General features: G+C 46.0%; 1 protein-coding gene across 1 annotated transcript in view; it reads right to left on the bottom strand.

Annotated features, from left to right (window-relative positions):
• The window catches only part of LOC130387154 (adenylate kinase isoenzyme 5-like), a 43973-nt gene that overhangs the window by 15681 nt on the left and 10818 nt on the right, over positions 1-17474 (bottom strand). The window contains 3 exon segments of the mRNA XM_056596151.1: positions 865-906; positions 909-954; positions 8848-9039. Of these exon segments, the coding sequence (XP_056452126.1) occupies positions 865-906; positions 909-954; positions 8848-9039 (280 nt within the window).

The following is a 17474-nucleotide window of genomic DNA, read 5'->3' as shown; positions in this document are numbered from 1 at the left end:
CCTTAATTCGAAGGATAACTTTCCTTATGTTGATTCATGTTATCTGTCTGCCTCCCACCCACATGTCTTGACATCTGCTGTAGCCACCTGGAGCTGCTTTAAAGTCAGTCTGGGACCGAAGGGGTTCTCATATTGAACGTTTCTTCAACCCTGGCTTTAATAAAATCTCTCATGCAAAACATAAACACACAAACACATGTCATGAAAACTCACGCAAACACACACACCACACACACACACACACACACACACACACACACACACACACACACACACACACACACACACACACACACACACACACACACACACACACACACACACACACACACAAACACATACAGGCATGTCATACCTGAAGGAGGACACACGACTCTCTGATGGTTTATGGAGACACTGCTTCTACTATGAAATGCTAACTATAATGCTAAAAAACGATGAATCTAGAATTGTTTGAATATATTAAATATACATTATTTATCAGACAACTTTTATAATAACCCCATAATAATATTTGATCTACACTTTTAATAAATATCCTGTGAAGTAATGTAATCGGAATTAAGTTCTTAATTTGATACAGAAGAAAAAAGGCCAAAGGCCAAAAACAGATCCCCACACCAACACAAACATGAAGAACGAGGAACTAAAGAGGGCCCTGATACAATGTCCCTGTTGCAGGTGTGAGGAGTTATTGCGCGTTCGTCAGTATGTTTTAAGTAAATACAACTTTAAAATAGACACAGCCAATACTTGCCGCCAAAGAACCAAAATGCAATCACTCTTTTGCTCACCTCCTAATATTGCATGTGAGTGTTTGTATACAGTATATTTGTGTAAACAACTGTATTCATTTACACTCACCTGCTACCCGTGATTTGAAAGGGAAAAGTTTGCTGTCCAAGTCATGCTGATGTCACTGAAAACCTCCTCCTCATCTCGATCAGCATCGAACTGAAAAGAAGAAATATTTATCAGCTGCCACTCTCTGTCAAAACACATTGAAGGGGGAGACTAACCCAAAAGGAAAAAAAACAATTTATATATTATGTAATGTTTTACTGAAATGTATAGATTGAAAGTAATCCCTGTTTAGAGTCAAATAAATTCAGTTTCAAGCTTACTTAAGATCTAGTGGCAGGGGTAAATTCGTGGTTATGGGATGTAAAGGTTAAAAAGAGACAAATCAATAATTGTCTTGATGATAACACTTTTCTCTCCGTCTGTGAGACAAGGCATTGATTGCTCGTCCCAAAACAAAGAGTCAATTGGCCAAGTGAGGCTGTGGGGGGTGGGGGGGGGGGGGGGGGGGGGGGGGGGGGTTAGGGGGGGGGTCCGAACCACACTGCTGCAGCCCCCGTCCCCCTGTTACTATGGCAACAGGCTATGAAAAGGCCCCCACTGTCTGCCGTGTTGTGGGTACCTCCCTGAGTGAGGTAAAAGGATTACTTCTTCACTCAACAACATCGTCATACCTGAAGGAGGACCCCCCCCCCCCGACTGTCTCTGGAACTTAAAACAACTTTTTACGATACTCCGTATTTATTTGATATACATTTTATATAATTATATATGTGGAATTTTGTAACGAATAAAAAATGGTTACACAGTCGACTGAAGATCCAGATCCCTACTACAACGTAAACATGTTAAAACAAAGGATTAGAAACTACACACGGTATACGATGTCCCTGATGCGCGGTGGCAGGTGTGAGGGGATATTCGGAGTGGCCAGTTGGTTTGAGCAACGGAAAATGAAAGAATGAGAAATAGGGTGCATAAATGCATGAAATCTTCATATTATTCCCGTTCATAAATATTAAAAAGGCCAGTATTTGACATTGAAGTAATAAATGAGCGAGCAGATCCTTGGAAAACGGCTTGGTCATGTTTGTTTTGAAAGAGGCTGGTATGAGGCAAACAGGACCAAACTATTTTTTTCATTTCACCGAATAAGACTTTCCATTTCTCCCGTAATGAGCGGATAGCCTGTGCATGAATGTGTGTGTGGGTGTGTGGTTTTTGTGTCTGTGTTGGCATCTAAATGTCTGACGTACTGTGACTCAGAAAAACTAATTCAATTGGACAAACATGGCAAACTAAAGACGACAACGGAAGACATTTAAAAGCGAATATGAATAATTGAGCTTTTCACAGAGAGGGCTAGGGCAGATAAGACTTTCCATCATGAGATGTGACATTTGGAATGAAAGCCTTTCATCTGATCGGGTTTTGTCAGAAGACCCGCTGGAACCGTAGAATATTTCTAACCAATTAGGGAAGAAAATACATTCGGTTTCTTCAGGGTTTTGAGGAATGGACAGCACAGCAGGAGTGCAATGTTACAATGTGTCAGCACATGGCATTATCCTGCTAAGTATTCCTATTCAGGCATTGTCATGGAGAGCCTGATCTCATGTAATTGGAGGAAGCTAATGGTTCCTTTTGTGAGGTTGTTTTCTCAATATAATTGCGGACTTTCCTGGTTAAATAAAGGTTAAATAAAAAAATAAAAAATGGAAGTATGAAGGATAATGTGCATGTGTGTCTTCGCTTTATTTTGCTCCATTTGTCTATCTTAAAGTAACAGTAAAATAATACACCATTCATTGGATAAGCAGCTATTTAGCCTGTAGAACGTGCTTTTTCCTGGTCTACAGATAAATTACAGTTAAATGCAAAGGATGAAATCGAAGACGTGTGATTGGCCAGATCTGTGGGTTGTTGGGAGGACCAAGTTAAAGGCTGTGTATTTAATGAATGCTGCAAACCTTGCCCCTGGGTTGTGATCCCAGCTATTAACATCAAGCCCTTCTCCAAGCCTCTTATGTCTGGGAATGCTTCAATAGCCCATTTTAATTGTGGTGTTATCAAAGAGGCAGCACATTATTCATTCCCCCAAAGTGTGTATTTGACAGTCGTGTCGGACCCCCTATAATTAACCCCACCTGGGTATTTGGATTGTGAAATTGCCAAATTGGGGAGTTAGCTTGTGTCTTGTTTTATATTTTGAAATTAGTTCTATATGCACGAGCCGTAAAGGAATTCAAAGTTTCGGAAGCAAGATCCTTTGACGGCATATTGAAAAGCTCCATTTAATTAAAGTGTCACATCAACGTTAACACCACCACCCCCACCTCCGCGTTTCTGTGGCCCGATATGATTGGATGATCCTGGAGACCTTGCCCTCAGCTAAAGGTTAAATTGTTCCCTGCATTATATTTGACATTTCATACCATCTCTAGATAAGTCACAATTCCCCCATCCCTCCTCTCACACACACACACACACAGACACAGACATGGATGTAGCGGCTTGACGAATGAAAGCAGGGTCCCTTCTGGTTCAGATGTCTTCAGCGTGCTTGAATCCAACCCACTACGCTCTACGTTTGAGAAACTCCCGCCCCTCAGAATCACGCCGTTATTTTGGGAGCCATTGTCTGCTATTGCAAGGACCAGGCCAAGCCATGGATAGTGCAGATGGCGTTGAAAGGTGATCCGTTCTATGTTTCAAGGTGGCTTTGCCATGTGTGTAGCCCACACTGTGCACAGAGTGCTGTGAGGTTGTTAAATGCTTGAATAAAAGCAGAGATACGTGGCAAGGCAAGAGTTAGCGGCAGGTGATGCTACTAACTACTAACACATTGTTTAGCACTGGTTTGATCCCATCAAAAACCACCAAAGGCAATGAACCGTGTTTCACCGGAGATGGCGTTGCTCCTATGCGATGGTTCTTCCTGATTCGATATTTGTTATATTCAAGTCAGATGTGTAGAGGATCCGTGTTGGATGTCAGAAGGGAGGAAAGTGATTTATTTTATAACAGTATTTGCCCATTAGCCCTTTGAGAATGTAATGGTGATTAAAGGCTATACAACTAAAATCTAATTGAATTGAATTGGATCGGAAGGGCTGGGAGAGACAGTTTCCTTTTAATATCTAAAATCCTCTTTGAAATCCTTTAGAAAGGCCACCCTTAGTCTGGCCTTCCTCTCATTTCCTCTCCCCGGCTGCTGAAGGCTGTGAGAGGCTGTGTTCAGGCTTCGCTCTGTAGGACGAGCAGCACAGACAATCCTCAGGGCCAAAGTAGCGACGGTGAAATTGTTTCCCTACAGGCGCACAGCTCTCTCCCCAATCCCGGGGCTGCAATGCCAGATTGTAACGATTTTAGAAGGTGCAGCATCATTCTGCTCAGAGGAAAAGGAAACAATTAAAACATTCCCTATAAGTCGTAGGAGTAACTCAGCCAATGGCCTTGAGTCGGGTGTGCAGTGGTGCCCATGATTCCGGGTTCGAGGGCTGAGATCCATTATTGGTTCTGTGTGAAGGAAGCTTTTTTTTTACTTTCATTCTTTTAGTTTTGTTTGTTCATGCAATCAGCATAGTATGTGTGAACAGGTGACGTTGTCTTAGTCACAGAACATAGAAGCGGAACCATGAAAATAAAATAACAACAGCAATAATAATAATAGTGGCAAATAAAATAACTTGAATTAAATGATTGAATCAAATTAAATGTATAAGAAACGTAATAAAAAGAATCTGAAGGAAGCTCAAGTTCTGCCGAGGCCTGGGATTCTATCGAGCAGCAGCGCTGACGTCACCCCCCATCGTTGGCCCTCATTGATGTCATTAGCTGTCTAATGATCTGTTGATGCACTGAATTGTAATTGTAATCACCTGGGCGTCGTTAGGCCACAGAGAGACACAGAGGGAGGTGTGCTGTGTAGCGGCGTTGGCGGCAGCCTCGTCATAGGTGTAGCAGACATCACACGCAGACGTATATTTAACAGCCACCCGTTCACCAGCCAAGGACGTTCGAGGCGATGCAGAATTTAATTTAAAAAGCAATTAGCCGACTGTATACGACTTTGCTAAACAAATAAAAAAAACAATTAATGCACGCACACACACTGTACGCACATCAGTACATGCAGTACATACATGGCTGCCGCACAAGCACTGTGAGAGCAGGTCAGGTCACCAACAACTCATCCCAGCTGCTGCTCATCATCTATTTATTTATATTGCACCCTTCAAAAACAAGGCCATTCACAGAAAAGCTCTACTTTGCTTGATTCCATCCATGAATAGATAAATACGAATAGCGGGGTAAGTATTCATTTTATAAAAACTTCCCGATTGCAATACAGTCTAAGAGCTGTCGGGATGTAGCCTTTGTGTAACAGCGATCTTATTTATAGACAATATAAAGCTGCCAGCCAGCCCATAAAAAGCAAACTATTGTTGCCATCAGATTAACTAGCTGCCAGGTCTTTGTTGCCGAGTATTGTAATGTATTCCTGTCAAACTTGATCTTGAACGGCCCCTTGGGCTCTAGGGAAATACAGTAACACCCCCACTTCTATCTTTTACCATTTCGATATTTCTTACATTCCATGATTCCGTCTGAATCTCCACTATTAGTATACTGCATGGTATGTAAGAGTAGTATGTAATATGTCCAATACTATTAACACATAGTGTGCAAAACACAGTGTACTAAAAGCACCTGGAAAGCTCCCGGTGAAACGAGGTGCACTGTTGAGCCATCATGTCATAGCGCAGAGTGTTTATCCACTTCAACCCACTTGTTGTTTCAGTTCCACTTTAAAAAACAATGTTTCTCGAAACCAGCTTTTGTTGGAGGGCATGCCGCCTGTTGGTCGATATCCCAAACCTCTTGTGATGCTCTCAATACACACGGTGGACACGGCCGTCGAGTGGAGGTCTCCTGGGGTCCACCGAGGCTCAGGGCCAAGTCTACAGGCTCAGTTCAAGCTGATACGTAGCCACGTATAGGAGTACAGGTGAGTGTGAGTGCGCGGGGGCTGGAAGATCTTAAGTGGGGTGTTTGTGTATATGTGCGTGAATGTCAGCGAATTTCCAAGTTCTCAGTTACAAAGTGTTTCTTGGGAGAGACCTGCTGAATAAATACATCATGTTTTCAAACTCAAAAAATTATCGTTTGAATTATCGTGATTTCAATATTGACCAAAATAATCGGGATTATGATTTTTTCCATAATCAAGCAGCCCAAGTAATTTGTCCCTATCAAATAAAAACAAACTAAACAAACCAAACTAAATGGACACGGCAGCAGCAGCATGCAAGGCACGTTGAGAGCGTTGTTAGAAAGCCATACGATCCAGCAGCCATGTTAGAGGAACAACTGAGAGCACATCAGCTTACAGGTTTTATTCCTTATTTTGAGACCCCAGTAGTCATCGAAAAACGCAGTGGTCTAGATTGCTGGAACCCTTCCACCAGACCTATATAACTATATTAGTCTAAAACAGAAATGGGAGGTAGGAATGGGCTCACAGTGTTTATCATGAACCAATGCCTTCATGCATGGAACCTTCAGATAGATTACGCTCCACGTCAACAGACGTGAGCTAATGTTTCTGGCTAAGGCATGGCTGGAGCCAGATACGACCACTGCGACAGCTGTTGTTGAGACATTTATATTGGATATCTGAGGGCGCTGCCATATGAGGCTAAAGACGTTGGGCACCGGCACAGCCACACAAGAGTTGGTAAAATCAGATGAAAGATATCAGTCTGACATAGAGATGCTTCATGCTCAAACACGTGGCCGTTACCACGGCCCTAACCACCCCCATTATTCATGAGCCAAGAGGGAGACTATTTTACCGCCAGCGCAGAACAGAAGATGCTCAGGCAGAAGTAGGTCACATCTCCTGTCAGTGTTTCTAAACGGATGAGGAATGAAGCAGCACAATCTTCAAATGGCCAACAAGTACATTCATTCGCTCCCTTGAAGGTGAAACTAAGGCTTCCAAGCAGGCGATCTGCCCAAGATGTAAAAGCCTTGATGGGTAAAGGGAATATATATTACTTTATCTACAAGTCAGAAACCTTCCAGAGGTTCAACAACCGCTTCCTTAGATCATGTTATCTATTTTCCAGACGGAGAAAGTCCATTGAGGCTGGTACAAACCATGTTGGATTCCCTGCAGGAAGCAGGTCTAGGGGTCAAAGATCAGCCTGTTCATGACCGACCTAGACCGGTCACAAAGAGGCAGGTCAAGTCATTTCTGAGCCTGGCTATCAAACCTAAAAAATGAAAACACAAAGCCTACAAGCTGTGGGTACTGTGTGGTGCCCTAAAAAAACCCAGGATAGAACAGCAGAAATGGAACATCATAGTGATGCGATTAACAAGATGAACGGGAGAGAGGTGAGCGAACAAGCAATCTAGAAAGTCCACGGGAGAGCGGACCAAAGCGGAGAGCAAGAGAGACAAGAAGAGGCGTTTTTTCTACCCAGCACACGCACGCAAGGCGCGAGAGCCCCGAAGAAAACAAACAGACGAATAACAGAAACACCAAGTGGGGGGAAAAACCAAGTGGTCAAAAGTTGACCGTGACCGGCAAGGAACATAGCATCGCCGTATCTATCGCTCATGTTCCGCACAGAAGGCCATAAGGACGGGCGTGGCGTGCCGAGGGACGTGTGGGAGGGACTCTGCGTTAATGTGTTGTTTACTTTGCAAGTGTTAGCTTCTCTGCTCTCTGCTGGCAGCAGGACGCGGTACATTCAACGGGAATGGAGACACCCCCGGCCTGCCCCCCCCCCCCCCCCCCGGCGCCATTCGCACACTGCAGCGACACATCCCAAGGCTATTTGGACGTCTACCCTTTAACAGGTTTAGATCCTCGTTCGGGAGACGCCCCGACCGTCGCAAAAACAATAGTTTATTTTCTTTGTGGTCTGAAAAGTAAATCGTTTTTTTTGTTCACTGGCGATGTGGCGCCACGTTCGATACTGACCTAGATCCATGGGAGCACACACCAGAGGAGCTGACGAGGGCAGCCTCTTGGCTTGGATGAGCGACGGCTGGGACGGGGGCAGGGGACTCACACCTTACTAGCGGATGCGCCGTCATGCTCAGCCAGTCTACTCAGCACTCGCGAGTGTGCAGCGAGCACTCTGTCGCCACTCTCCTCACCGTGCTCGAGGTGTGGGGAAGCTGTTAGCCACCAGCCGTGCTCCTGTCTGAGCACTCTGCAGCCACGGCAGAGACTCTGTGTTTACTTTTGTTTAGCTTTGTGTGTATTCTGCATGAACCACACCTCCAAGAACACACAATGTACTTGACTACACTGGGAGATGTTTGTGTGTGTGTGTGTGTGTGTGTGTGTGTGTGTGTGTGTGTGTGTGTGTGTGTGTGTGTGTGTGTGTGTGTGTGTGTGTGTGTGTGTGTGTGTGTGTGTGTGTGTGTGTGTGTACACAAACATGCTCAAGCACACTGATACGCTAAGTACAGAAATAGACGCAGACAAACAGCCACACACACATACTTAGACAAACATTTACCCCCACACACACACCCACCCACCCACCAACACACTCACACACACCAACACACACCAACAAACTCACACACACCGACACACCCACACACACACGCACCAACCCACCAATATACTCACACACACACACCGACACACCCACACACACACACACACACACACACACACACACACACACACACACACACACACACACACACACACACACACACCAACACACACAAACACACCGACACACCCACAAACACACCCACACACACACGCACCAACCCACCAATATGCTCAAACACACACACACACACACACACACACACGCACACACACACACACACACACACACACACACACACACACACACACACACACACACACACACACACACACACACACACACACACACACACACACACACACACACACACAGATACACACACACGACCCTCGCCCTTGCGCCTAAACACACACAGTCAGGTTCTGTTGTTTCTTCCCGGTCCGGAGGCGGTTACCGTGGCGATGGGCCCCCGCTCCTGGAAGTACTTGACCAGGGGGATGGTGTTCTGCTTGAAGTTGGTGAGGCGCCGCTCCGTGGCCTTGGGGTTGTCGTCGGGGCGTCCCTGCAGCTCCGCCCGGCGCTCCAGGCGCTCCTTCAGGCGGTGGTTGGCGCAGGCCAGGAACACCACCAGGTCGGGGGTGCAGATCTGCAGGGGAGGGGGGGGAGGGGGGGTTCAAGTTCAAGGACACTTTTTTAAAATTGTTGAGAGAGAGAGAGAGAGAGAGAGAGAGAGAGAGAGAGAGAGAGGAGAGGGAGAGGGAGAGGGAGAGAGAGAGAGAGAGAGAGAGAGAGAGAGAGAGAGAGAGAGAGAGAGAGAGAGAGAGAGAGAGAGGGAGCGAGAGAGAGAGAGGGAGAGGGGGAGAGGGAGAGGGAGAGAGAAAGAGGGAGAGGGAGAGGGAGAGAGAGAGAGAGAGAGAGAGAGAGAGAGAGAGAGAGAGAGAGAGAGAGAGAGAGAACGTAGCCGACAAAAACATAACAGATATTTTCAGGGCATTTCACATATAACGGCTCTGTCATTCCTAGCATATTACACTCAAATGTTAGCTCTTAAATCCTCCCTACACCACCTTTAATTAGCTGTCCTCTCATAGTCATTGGCTGCTCCATCATTCTTTTCTGTATGCCATCAAGTAAGACCCTGAATTTGGCGTTTGAATGCACATTAATGTGATGACTAATGCAGTTGTATTGCAGAGATCTCAAAATATCAAGCAGCAGTGACACCTACATATCATTACTTATGTTTGCAAAGCTCCTTGATATGATTTTTATAATGGTCTGTCAATGCAGGACTGTCTGACAGAACATGTCATGCTGAATCACAGCCGCTCTACAAAGGTTATATAAAGGTCAAAATACAAGACGTCTTGCATCTGCAAAACTGCAGCGTGGAACCAATCCCAGCCGACAGCACTATGTGTGCCTGATGTGACTTTCAGAAACAGACTCGTCGGCTTGGGGAGTTCAGTTAAGGGACAGCTTTGGCTAATGAGTTGTAAAGATCATCAGTAGTGTCTCAAATATCACAATTAACCATTCAACCAATTAATCCAAGTAACAACTTGACAAGAGCGATCAGCGTCCGTTACTGCTATTCTTCATACGATACGCAATTATTGCATTGGAACCAAAAAATCAAGGGGTATGCCATATGATTATTCTGCATTGCTCTGCAACGATGCAATGCGTATGCTGTAAAAATGGAGGATCAGCTAAGGATATGAAATGCGTTCTTGATTTTAATATAACTCGTCAGATGAATGTCAGAGTGACGTAGCTGTAATTTGTGAAGGGCCATTGCTCTTAACTCTAAAACCCCGTGTTGATGTAGGAGTCCCACTGGGTATTTATAACCCAGCTGAGCTAAATGGGGACAGAATGTGCACTAATAGGAAGTCATCGGCTTCAACAACAAACGACTGGGCCCCGGCCAGAGGAGAAAGGCTGCGTTCTGATTGAGCTTGTTTTGATGTAACTTCTCGAGCAGCCTAATAGCGCGCTGTCGCCGGGGAACAGAGGAGCTCTAAGTGAAGCCCATTCCCCCAAATGGAGCCTTCGATCAACAGGCGTCGCCCGGTCGCCATTCATCTGCCTCGCCGACAATGTGCCCATCTGAACGTTCATTGTTTTCTCTGCACACAGTTGGCCTCGCTCATTAAAATGCAATACACTGAGGCAACGGACTATATTCGATCTGACTCCAACCCCCCCCCCCCCCCTCTTAACCCAAACCTAAAATTAGCAGCTGAATGAAGTTGTTTTTGTTGCCTTACACTCCTGCTGTATTTTGTGCTCGAGATCTGTGTCGTGCTAACCCAAAGTCCCTGTTTCCATAGCTACCAGTAACTCTTGCGAATAGCCCCCCCACCCCCCCCCCCCTCCCCCCTCCCCACACACACACACACACACACAGGTTCAAGCTCCCATGGGGATCACGACCCGGTTTTCTTCCTGCTCTCGACACCAGCCAGGCCCCCGTTTGTCTGATGAAACATGGTTAAGACCTCGGCCGCCGGATGCCCCCGTTGTATTACAGGTTGACATGGGGATCATTCCAGGGCAATTAGCAGCTTTGGTGGCTCCGTTGAATCACTGCAGGTGTCTACCTCTCTGGCCGCTTGCCGCACCCAGTAGAAGGACCAGCACTTCCTCCCACAGCGACACAACACTTCATCGAAACATTAACATCCTCGTGAGCAACATGGGTTTTTAGGTAATAACTTTTAGAACATATCTTACATTCTTATTGTATCGTAACGCAATCAAACTGCACAGGAGTTTGGGGAGGTAAACTCAAGACCACTTTCAACACATTGTGAGTTGTGCTTTGTTACAAAGGAAAAGGCCAACTCATAACTCAGTGTGATTAACATCAATGCTAAAATACATCACAGGAAATTAGATAAGTGCGTTAGTGTATTGTACCCTCACACAATGGCAGCCTGCAGCTAGCGATGACTGGAATGGAAAGCTACACAGTTATTAAGCAATCACAGTTAAACTTCAACATTAACATGTAAGAGCCACTGGCTAGCTTAATGGCTGGGTAGCCGACATCCCATGCGTGTGTGAGTGTGTGGTTGTGTGTGTGTGTGTGTGTGCGCGTTGGCATGTGTGTGTGTGTCTGTGTCTGTGTCTGTGTGTGTGTGTGTGTGTGTGTGTGTGTGTGTGTGTGTGTGTGTGTGTGTGTGTGTGTGTGTGTGTGTGTGTGTGTGTGTGTGTGGAATCGGTCGGCCTGGACTTTCATACAGCACTATGTCCTCTTTCGGAGGCGGTTGACGAGATCAGGGCTGAACGCCGGGCTGAGGGCGAGCTGACATACTTTGAATCCAGCTCCAACACCGGCAGCACAGACCTCTCAGCACAGAGCATGATGAATTAGAGAGAGAGAGAGAGAGAGAGAGAGAGAGAGAGAGAGAGAGAGAGAGAGAGAGAGAGAGAGAGAGAGAGAGAGAGAGAGAGATGGAGAAAGAGAGAGAGAGAGGGAGAGGGAGAGGGAGAGGGAGAGAGAGAGAGAGAGAGAGAGAGAGAGAGAGAGAGAGAGAGAGAGAGAGAGAGAGAGAGAGAGAGAGGGTGAGAGAGAGAGAGAGAGGGAGAGGGAGAGGGAGAGGGAGAGGGAGAGGGAGAGGGAAAGGGAGAGGGAGAGAGAGAGAGAGAGAGAGAGAGAGAGGGAGAGGGAGAGGGAGAGGGAGAGGGAGAGGGAGAGGGAAAGGGAGAGGGAGAGAGAGAGAGAGAGAGAGAGATGGAGAAAGAGAGAGAGAGAGAGAGAGAGAGAGAGAGAGATGGAGGAAGAGAGATGGAGAGTGGAGCCCGATCCATGAGTGACGACAAGCAAGCTCAAGAATCAAATCGTAATGACCATGTCCATCTTCTAATGCAAGTAAGCTTTCACTCTCCATAGGTAGGCACAGATAACGTGCCCTCATGAGGAGAGACCAATGGAAAGCTGGGAGTACAGTGGAAGATACACGAAACGATAATGCAACAGCAAGGGGGAAAAACAGAGCTGAACAGACAAGATTCAAAGACAAGCTCCGAGTGAGATGAGAGAGCCTGCGTTGGCCTTTTGATTTGGACAGGAGGTAAAAATGAACAGACTTAAGGTCTCGGATGAAAGGGGGAGGTGAGTAGAGAGGGAGAGGGGGGGAGGGGGGGAGGGGAGGAGGGGGCGTCCCTGGACATTACCCTGAATGGGGGGGGGGGCAGTACGATTGAAGATTGGCCCCACAAGGCTTTCTCAGAAGCAGCATCATCAGCGGTTTGTTTGTGTGTGTGTGTGTGTGTGTGTGTGTGTGTGTGTGTGTGTGTGTGTGTGTGTGTGTGTGTGTGTGTGTGTGTGTGTGTGGTTGTGTGTGTGTGTGTGTGTGTGTGTGTGTGTGTGTGTGTGTGTGTGTGTGTGTGTGTGTGTGTGTGTGTGTGTGTGTGTGTGTGTGTGTGTGTGCTTTAAAGGGCACAGATGTGCAGCATACGGCAGGGCAGCATCACTGGAGGAGGAGGGTCTAGGGGGGGAGGCTGAGTACGTGAGGAGGCAGTAACACCTGCCTCCTCACGGGGGGGAGCTCTGAGAGGAGCCCGGCCTCAGCTCCCCGGTGCCCTGGAGCGTGGCTCATCAGAGGGCGCCGTACCGACCTGATGGGGCAGATTGAGGCGCGGGGCGGGGCTGTCTAAGCTGACGTTAAGATGACGTTCCCAGGATGCCATGTGTGTTCCTTTCTTTTTTGTCAGCGATTGTTTTAACACCGGGGCCTCTGTGAGGTCTTATCGTATCTGGTCAGCTCAGAGCTCTGATGCTTGATGGTGAGCAACATGAAACATAATATGTTCAGCATTCATAGCTTTGAATAAACTGCCTCAGAGCGATTTTCCAAATCCTTTTCCTCAAATCTGTGCAAAGTGGTTTCTGTGTGCAAAGCGTTCAGCACAATTGTATTTTATTGTATGACAATGTTTACATGTGAAGCACTTTGAGTCTGCCTTGTGTATGAAAAGGGCTACATAAATAAAGTTGCCTTGCCTTGCCTAAAACAGCTGTCGTGTGACCTCCACGTTTAAGAAGTTCCATCTAGAAATTACTTTAGTCTCAAATCCAGATGAGCTTTTTTTTCTCAAGGACAATGGAAGAAATGGACTACCTCCATTAAAAAAAGATGATTCTACATAATCAGCATACGCTTTGAGCAACCAAAGAAAATGGATATAATACAACATTTATAATTGTGTACCCCCTCTCTATTGTTTATGGTTTGGTACTTGGATTGTGTGTATGTCTAAAAGTGTTGACGTTAGCAGGGGACATCTTTACTAAAGAGAAGAAGAAAGAGGATGACAGGATCAGATCTGGAGGCATTAGAGCTTATTTATTTTCAGCCAGGAAAGCGTCTTGCATTTACAGACCCTTCCACGTCTGCGATCGAACCGTTGGACGGCTCGTTAGCAGAGGAAGCGCCATGGTAATGCTGTCCTCTCACGGCTGATACGATCGCATTCCTTTAATAAAGCAGTGCTCCCTTGATTAGATTGTTAAATCCCAGGGCTTCTGCACCAGCCCCTCCCCAATCCCCCCCCCCCCCTTCCTGTAGACGCCTTTACTCAACAAAGACCCACCATGACCTGTTTTGTCAATGGTTGCCTAGAGACTAGTCATATACACAACAGTCACGTTTGTTATATTCCCTACTCTTAACTCTATTAATATCTCAATTCAAGGCCGTTATCCCCTAAGGCCTGTCACGATTGTGTACTCATGTTTGGGCTGCATCAAAACCAAACAATTATTGCAAATAAGAGAAGAGCCAATGATAAATAATAGAAATTGCTCGTCGCCGATGAATTTGTTTCATCCCGTTGACGCGGTGCAATAAAGTCTGCTATGTCATCTGCCTTGTAGGGTGATATTGTCAATGACTACGTGTCAGCTGGTATCTTCTGGGCAGAGCATCTTAATTACATACAATCTCCTGTGTGTTTTGTACCGCAGCGACTGCTGATAATAACCATGGCTATAAGTCTGCTGTCAGCTTCTGCCAAGGTAGAGAGAGGGTGTGTACGTGTCCCTCTGTGTGTACGTGTGTGTGTGTGTGTGTGTGTGTGTGTGTGTGTGTGTGTGTGTGTGTGTGTGTGTGTGTGTGTGTGTGTGTGTGTGTGTGTGTGTGTGTGTGTGTGTGTGTGTGTGTGTGTGTGTGTGTGTGTGTGTGTGTGTGTGTGTGTGTGTGTGTGCGCGCATGCCAATGCGTGCAAGCGTCTGCGTGTGTTTGTGTGCACAAGTTTTGTCAAGCCACAAAAACATGGCATTTGGAGAAGCCCACGAGACCAGAATGAGACGGATGCGTCTCGATGTGTATCTGGCTGACGCCGTGGCCGTCTACCGAGCCTCCTCTTCCTCTCCGAGGCTGCTTTGTTCCTGATTAGGAGGGAAGAGGACCCTAACCTGGTGGATAGCACATTAGGCCTGGATGGTAAATTGGCCTAGATTAATGCCGGGCTTTTCGAACCACTAAGCACATTCGAAAGCTTTTCACACTAAATGACGTTGCCTACATTGTTTGAGTGATGGGGTAGAGTAACAGTGATGTCTAACCCTGAAAAGGGCCCTATCCATGGGTTTGTTATAAAAAGAACAAAAAGTATGCATCACAGCACTAGACTCAGCACTCAGTAGGAACAAAGGAAAGGACTTTGAATATAATATGGGGGGATTTTTCCTTTTTCGAGGCGACACTATTTATACCTTGTGCGTTTTGGTCCTGGTGGGGCTCAAAGCTGGGTGATGGGAACCTTCACACCAACGCCGTCCTGTATGCACGAGTCAGAACCCCTCTGACCGAGGCAGACAGAGACGTGCAGCTGGTATTACGCTGGATTATCAAGGTGACGGGGTGAGATCTTTAAATATTATCTGTACGGAGCGAACCGGGATAACTCCTCCAGGATCTCAGCTTGGTATTGAAAAGTCTTAAACACCGTCAAATGCTTGATACCGTCATATCTCTGATCTGCGTACGGTTTGAAGATTCCTCCACAATGGTGGTTTTGTCACGCAGATCGCAACAGGTGTTTTAATAAAATGTTTTTTCCTCCTGTCATGCAGGAAATGCCAGACACATAGCTCGAGTACAGCAGCTTCTGAATAAATAAATGCATTTATACATACAGACAGACAGACAGACAGACAGACAGACAGACAGACAGACAGACAGACAGACAGACAGACAGACAGACAGACAGACAGACAGACAGACAGACAGACAAACAGACAGACAGACAGACAGACAGACAGACAGACAGACAGACAGACAGACAGACAGACAGACAGACAGACAGACAGACAGACAGACAGACAGACAGACAGACAGACAGACAGACAGACAGGCATACATATATTATATTAGCTAGATCTGTTAGCATTTATCAAGTGCAAGGATGGCCCCTGTCTTGTTAGGTCCCTTGTTAGTGGAAAGGTTACATGGACTGAAACCGCCTCACAGGGTAGGAAGACACTGACTCACTGAGGATGGTAGAGAACCTTACAATTCCACATCTGTGATAAATTCACAAATTCTGAATCCGCATTAACTACTTAGTGTTTCCTTTTGAGGTCAAATTTTTCAATCGCTAACTATAAAAAGAAGAATAATGCATACCCAAAATTCAAGTAAAATTGGCCCTTCAAAAGAAAATTACTGACAAAGCTCTCATCCTCCATCTATATCAAAGAATAATTGAATTAAATCCCAGAGTAGCAAAGTCCTTAATCCTTAATAACAATATTCCGTCATAAAGATAGAAAAAGAACAGGGAAGTTGGGCAAATAAAACCATCATCCTCTCATCAGGCAGTTAGACGGGCTGATACTCATCATCATCATCATCATCATCATCATCAGCATCATCATCTTATCAACCCGAGAATATACACTGCAGAGTGACACCTGCTCAAAGGCTCCAGACAAATCGTCCAAGCCAGCTGAGACACCTGCCGATCCCATCTGGAACCTGTGTGTGTGTGTGTGTGTGTGTGTGTGTGTGTGTGTGTGTGTGTGTGTGTGTGTATGTGTGTGTGTGTGTGTGTGTGTGTGTGTGTGTGTGTGTGTGTGTGTGTGTGTGTGTGTGTGTGTGTGTGTGTGTGTGTGTGTGTGTGTGTGTGTGTGTGTGTGTGTGCGCTTGCGTGCGTGTGTGTGTGTGTGTGTGTGTGTGCGTGTGTCTATGTGTATGTGTGTGTGTGACTGTGGGAAACTGTTTGAACCTTAAGAGTTCAAGCCGTCCTGTCAACAGACATTTCCGTTCTGCCGGAGTGTCCTTGGGCAGCACACATTGACTCTCCGTCGGACGTGCTCATGTTCTATTTCCGAACGTGTAACAGCTGTCGTACCTCTTGTATGTGATAGATAGATGTATACTTGTGTTGGTGGAGAGGAGAGTTTACTCTGGGCTCAATCAGCGTCTGTAGTATATCCTTCATCCATCCGTCTGTTTCATTTAGCCTTTGGTTTTAGGCGACAGTCAGTTGCCTATGCTAGCTTGCAATGGAAGTAAGCCCGATCTATTGTGAGGTCGCACGCACGCACACGCGCACGCAAACATGCACGCACACAACGTGCGCACGCACACACAGCTACAGGCGACCACTGCCTCCTGTTTGGTGGTGGAAGGAAAGCAAAGCCAGAGGGAAGCCCTCTGTGTTGACATTGACAACAGGTGTGACCCAAACGCAGGAGTGAAGTGCAGCCTACTTGACACTACATGTGTATCTAAGGGACTATCATAAACCTCTGAGCTGGGGTGTCGTCTAAGGCAGTGGTTCTCAAATGGGGGTACTCATGCCCCTATGGGTACTTTGGAGTACTGCAGGGGGTACTCCTGGAAAATAATAAAAAAAATAATTAAATTAGATTCTGAAAGCTTGACAAAAGAAAATCAAGAAAGTTGACAGTTGGAAGTTGTAAGTATTTGAACCCTTTTAATGTTCATTTTTTCATTGCAAAATAGAACGCACATACATTATTTATGTAAATTGTATTTATTTTCTCCCAAAAGTGTTTTGTGCCAGTGAAGGGGAAAAAATATCTCAGACTACACTAGTGGA

The sequence above is a fragment of the Gadus chalcogrammus genome, chromosome 8 (genome assembly GCF_026213295.1).
Source record: "Gadus chalcogrammus isolate NIFS_2021 chromosome 8, NIFS_Gcha_1.0, whole genome shotgun sequence".
NCBI lineage: Eukaryota > Metazoa > Chordata > Actinopteri > Gadiformes > Gadidae > Gadus > Gadus chalcogrammus.
This window is presented reverse-complemented; position numbering and strand designations above follow the sequence as displayed.